This window comes from Rhinoderma darwinii, chromosome 7 (genome assembly GCF_050947455.1).
Source record: "Rhinoderma darwinii isolate aRhiDar2 chromosome 7, aRhiDar2.hap1, whole genome shotgun sequence".
In the NCBI taxonomy this organism is placed as follows: Eukaryota; Metazoa; Chordata; class Amphibia; order Anura; family Rhinodermatidae; genus Rhinoderma; species Rhinoderma darwinii.
The window spans coordinates 48,185,838-48,191,837 of record NC_134693.1 but is presented as its reverse complement, the minus strand read 5'-3'; the positions used below and the strand labels follow the sequence as shown (position 1 = coordinate 48,191,837).

The 6,000-nt window shown below is 39.7% G+C and overlaps 1 protein-coding gene across 1 annotated transcript in view; it reads right to left on the bottom strand.

Annotated features, from left to right (window-relative positions):
* Positions 1–3,893: 3,893 nt before the first annotated feature.
* Positions 3,894–6,000, bottom strand: part of LOC142657167 (putative ferric-chelate reductase 1) — a 43,786-nt gene continuing 41,679 nt past the window's right edge. Inside the window, exon 15 of the mRNA XM_075832217.1 lies at positions 3,894–5,305. Coding sequence (XP_075688332.1) covers positions 5,216–5,305 — 90 coding nt within the window. The 3' untranslated portion in view covers positions 3,894–5,215. The remainder of the gene's footprint in view (positions 5,306–6,000) is intronic.

The window sequence follows — 6,000 nt, the reverse complement described above, 5'->3', positions numbered from 1 at the left end:
ACTATCTACAAGATATCACCATATAGTCTCATTAGCCTCAGTTATACAATCTGTTTTAGTAAGGCACACTGACCGCTTTAATTTTTTTTCTTTTAATTTATTGTTATGTTAACTCACTTATATAACTATGTTGCTTCTAAAATGTACAAATGGTTTTATGCTCGAGTTATAAAAAAAAAAGTGAAAATAATGTACATCTCTGGATTAGTAGAGAAAGCAAACATGGCAAGGGGGAAGGAGTTGTTGGGAAAAGAAGTTGGGGAGGGGGCGTACCAAACAATCTTTGCCCAGTGTGATGAAGAACCTAGCTACGCATCTGGGCATGAGCGTGCCTTTTGTGGCAATAGCCATCCAATGTCACAATGCTTCAAAAAGGTATATCAAACAAACCAATCCCAAACAAACCAAAAAGCGTTGATGCCAGTGGAATGGCCAAGAATGCTTCCTTGGCTACAGACCTATCAAAACAAGGATATGGCTCATCTTGTTCTGGAGGGCTTCTTTGTACAGTCTTTTTAATGGTGAGGGACATATTTATTGGACATACTGGCAGAAATTACATTGGCCAAGTTTACCTTAATGTGTACCTATACTTTAAAAAAAACTTTTGACATGTCATAGTGAAATCAAGCGGTAGAAGTGCTCAGGAGAGCGCTGTGCCGCTTAGTTTCTGCTTGGCTTTCCTCGAAATACCAAGCGAGCAGTGTACGGACTCAAACTTTCTATTGAACACGTACACCACGCACTCGGCTTTCTGAGAGGGGCAGAGCAGAAATGAAGTGGCATAGCGCTCACCCGAGTGACTCAGTGCTCGGACCCCCACTGATCAAAACTTCTGACCTGTCGCTATGGCATGTCAAAAGTTTTTTGTAAGTACATGTACACTTTAAAAGGGGGTATTTCAGCTGTTAAAAATTTTCACTTATCCATGGGATTGGTGGGCTCCGACCGTGAGTGTGAGTGCTTGGCACTTTCCATACCTACCATAGAGTTGTATACAATGACTGTGCGCATTCTTGATCGCCAGTTGATACAACTCCTCCCCACCATGGACATAATAAATGCTATATACTGTATATATATTCTGCAACACATTTGAAGAACTGATAGCAGAGCTCCTATTTCCAAATGTTCCTTTGGCATAAAGACATACAGTAAAGTATGACAAATAGAGACAAAACTCAAGATAATTAATCTAGATCACTTCTTCCCAAACTGTGAATTGAGGCTTAGGGTATGTTCACACGGCTTATTTTCAGGCCGTAAACTGCCGAAAAATTGGAAGCAGAACGCCTCCAAACATCTGTCAATTGATTTCATTGGGAAAAATGGCGTTCTGTTCCGACAGGCCGTTTTTTTTACGCTGCCATTTTGAAAAACGGCCGTGTAAAAAAACGGCCGTGAAAAAGAAGTGCATGTCTCTTCTTGAGCTGTTTTTGGAGCCGTTTTTCATTGGGTCAATAGAAAAACAGCTCCAAAAACGGCTGTAAAAAAACGCAGCGAAAAACGCGAGTTGCTAAAAAAACGGCTGAAAATCAGGAGCTGTTTTCCCTTGAAAACAGCTCCGTGTTTTCAGACATTTTTAGCTAAGCGTGTGAACATAGCCTTACTGTTAGGCTGGGTTCACACAACCTATTTTCAGGCGTGAACGAGGCGTATTATGCCTCTATTTACGCCTGAAAATACGGCTCCAATACGTCGGCAAACATCTGCCCATTCATTTGAATGGGTTTGCCGACGTACTGTGCAGACGCCCTGTCATTTACGCGGCGTCGTTTGACAGCTGTCAAAAGACGACGCGTAGATTACAGCCTCGTCAAAAGAATGCAGGACACTTCTTGGGATGTTTTTGGAGCCGTTTTCTCATAGACTCTATTGAAAACAGCTCCAAAAACGGCCAAAAAAACGGCGCGAAAAACACAGAGAAAAACATGAGTTGCTCAAAAAACGTCTGAAAATCAGGTGCTGTTTTCCCTTGAAAACAGCTCCGTATTTTCAGACGTTTTTGGCTCAGCGTGTGAACATACCCTTATTGATAAGTTCCTGTATACCTCTTACGGATTAAAGAGACAGCAGAAGAGACTGATCCTGGAAAGTCTTTTACAGATTACTCCATCAATGTAGACATTCTCCTGTGTAGACTGGCACAGGAATTTACGATTGAATTTACTTTTTTTGACAGAAGATACAGGAGCATAAAGCATGCAAGTGTTGTGCTGACTGGAGGTACAGTGGCTGTTATTGGGGGCACTGTAGCTGAAGTCCCTCTTTTGATATGATGTTGCCACTGGTGAGGCCCAAGCGTCACCATAATTTAGCTGGTGAAGCCTCAGAAAAACCTTTTGAGAAGCCCTGTTCTAGATTATAATTAGTTAAAGCTATTTTTTAGATAAGTCCAGCTATTATTCTAATTAAAAAGGACCTGTCACCTCTCCTGACATTTCTGTTTTCGAAATTAATTGTATTCCCCACGTGGCAACAATTCTACAGCATCTTTTCTTAGAACCCTACGTTGTGCGTTCCTCTGTTATTCCTCTTAGAAATCTATGAATAAATTGACAACTGGGTGTTACCAGGTGGGGGGGTAGCCCTAAACAGAGTGACAATGTCCAATCAGTGCTGACAGAGTGAGACTGTGTAGGGACACACCTCTTTGACACAGGAGAATGGTAACACTTATGACTTGTGTATTTTATTAATAAAATACACAAGTCATGAGAGATGACACATTCTCTTTAGAACAGTTAAGGTATAAAAACAAATATGAATTGTGGTTTTGTGCATTCACATATATTTGGGCAGCAAGTCAGTAAATAAGACAAAATAATTCTTTAATGTTAAAAAAAAAAGTTAAATGCATTCTGTATATATGGCAGATACATTTTTTAGATAAAGAAAAATGGTTATATGTATGTTCTAGTACATACTTTTTTTTATAAATACAGTAATAGCAGTAAAATACATTAAATATTAATGACAATATATAGCAGTTTCAGGTTTACAGTTTTGTAAATCTACACTATAAGGCCTCATGCACACGGCCGTGCCCGTAATCACGGCCCACAATTGCGGGCACAGCCGGCCGCCGACACACTCGGGGCCGCATTTTTGTGCTGTGCTTCCATACAAAGTATGGGAGCACGGCCCACAAAAAACAAAAAGTAGGACATGCTCCATATTTCCCAGCACGGTTCTATGGCATGGGCACCTTTCCGTAGCGATACGGAAAGGTGTCCGCGGCTAATAGAACCGGGCGGGTCCGTAATTGAGGACGGTATTGTGGTCCGCAATTACGGAGTTTTTTTTATGGTCTAGTGCATGTTGCCTAATTCTGGTAATTAAAACTATACGTGGATCATATAATGATTGAGGTACAAGGAAAGATATGAGAACAGACTGAAAACATTGGGCTTAATTTTACTATGACAAATACAATTTTTTTGACAGGAAAGAACACTACATTTAGGCTCCATGCACACGACCGTATTTTCAGCTATCCCGAAATACTGTCCGTAAATACAGATCCGTAGGCATCAGTATTTCAACTGCATATGCGAAGGGTGTCCATAAATACAGTCCGTATCCGTATTTCATCCGTATTTACGGATCCGTAAAAAAGGAGGGAAGATGCAAATTAGGTCATCGTTATGTTGCATTGCAACGCTTCCGTAAATATGTATTTACGGAAGCTCCCATAGACTTCTATGGGAGAGTCCTTTCTGTAATTACTGACAAGAATAGGACAGGTTCTGTTGTTTTTCCAGCATGGACGCCCCTCAAGAAAAATATTGAAAGGTGTCCGTGGCCAATAGAAATGAACGGGTCCGTAATTACTGCCAGTAATTACGGATGATAAATACATATCCGTAGCAGTCCACAATTGCAGAAAAGAATACGACATGTTCTTTATTTTGCAGATCTTTTCTACGGCACGAACACATAAGTATATATATTTGGAAAAGTGTCCACGGCCAATAGCAATGAAGGGGTCCGCAATTTTATCCGTAAATATGGATGACAACCACGGTCTTGTGCATGGTGCCTAAGGACTTAGTACAGCAACAGATGAAATACTCAAAACATTTCTTCAAATGTAAAGATGTTTCAATAAAAACATTTTATTTTAAAATTTGCTGAGAAGAATTGAAGGAAGAAAAGTAATAGGATGACCAGCAACATGATCGAGAAACCTGATGGATTACTAGAAAGCCTTCACAGCAAAACAGCACAACACCAAGAGGTACTCCTTCAGACAACTCCTTATAAGCTCTACTAGGGCATGTGTAGCTAAAAGAGGTGAGATTCTAGGTTGTGACCTTCTATTAGCAAATGCAGTGAGCCACAATCATCATCGTCTTCAGATCTGGAGGAACCCCAGCATTTATTAAAATAAATACCGACTGTCCCCTGGTTTCAATGGGTCCTTCTGATGTTTGGCAATTTGTTACTGCTGACAGACCAGGGCCATACATAACTGTGAGAAGGCTTCATAGAGATAATAAAAAAGGATCTCCATCCTAGTGTATGTTCACATCACCTCACTACATTTATACACAGTGCTTGTTTAGCCCCTTCCTGGTGGAGAAAAGGACATAGTGACTACTTGGCCTGCATCTAGGTTTTTATTTATTTATTTTTTATTACACATAAGATTTGGGGGCCGGTGGAAAGGAAAACCCTGTATAGGTCCATACCGCCTAATTCTATGAAGTGGATCTTGACAGTATTCTAACCCAATGGCAAAATTAAATACCTGCTCTTTCAAGATTCACTATTTTATTCCGTTATTTTATTAGCAGAATAAATTTTATTAATTGAAGGTGACTACAAATACAAAACTAAGGTTTAAGGGCCAAGTATAATAAAATCTCCCTTGGATTGGATTACCCATGTAAGTGGTTCGAAAAATGTGATGTCAGGTGTTCCATTTCATAGTATCATTCTAAACATGGATTTTTTGACACAAAAAAAAAAGTCTGACAAATTTGTGTAATATATGTCCCAGCATGTTCACTTATTTTCCTCATACATGTCTATGTATCAGTCACTGTAAACATCTTACAGGCGTCCTGTGCACACAGTGTACCCTTGAAAACTGCCAACGTCAATATGCAATATATTAAGAAAAAGTTTCACATTTGATGATTGTGTCCTTTAGTAGAAAATTCTTTGGAACAGAAAAGTCGGCCGCTCTAAGCTGTTTACAGCATCAGCTTTAAGATTGTCCAATGCCAACCAGCAGTGATATTAGAAAGGCCAGATTTCCACAAATGAAGATTATAAGTGCCATCGTCTCAATCTGTACCTGCAATAGAAAATGATTTGGGTTTCAGAACGCCAGTTCAACATCTTATCTTCAATAGATGAAGAAGAACGCCCTTATAAAAAGGTTGGAGCAAATGTTAAATCGCATTTATTATACCTTCACAATATTTCCATAATTTTAAAATCAACCTGCTTGCTCATAAAGGGTTGACTTTAGGGTTGCCCCTGCTCACAGGAGCACCGCGGATGTGAAGGGGAAGTCGCAAGCTTCAGTCACCGAGTATAAGCATTGATTGTAACGCAGTTTTATTCAGACATTTGGGAAAATTCACAATTCAAAATGCATCAGAATTGGGTCTCAAATTACATGCTGTTCGCCACATTTATTAACTGTTTATGGCACTTTTTGCTCAGCGCTCGAAAAGGGGGCGTGGCTTAAAATGCACCGCCTTGCGCCAAAATTTTGCCGCAAAAAACTGGTGTAAACTAAGCCAACCAAGCGGTGGTATAAGAAAGAGATAAATGTCTAACATGTCTATCTAGATGCACCAAATTATCATACAGGATGTACCTCTTCCCCACTGTATTGAACCTTTATTAGGTTACTTTATGTATGGAGCTGTTATTTGGGCACTGTACGTTGGTATTGTTTGAGCACTATATGGTGTCACTGTTATTTAGGCAACTGTATTTAACCAAAGTATTAGCTAGTTACTGTTTGGTGCTTACAATTAG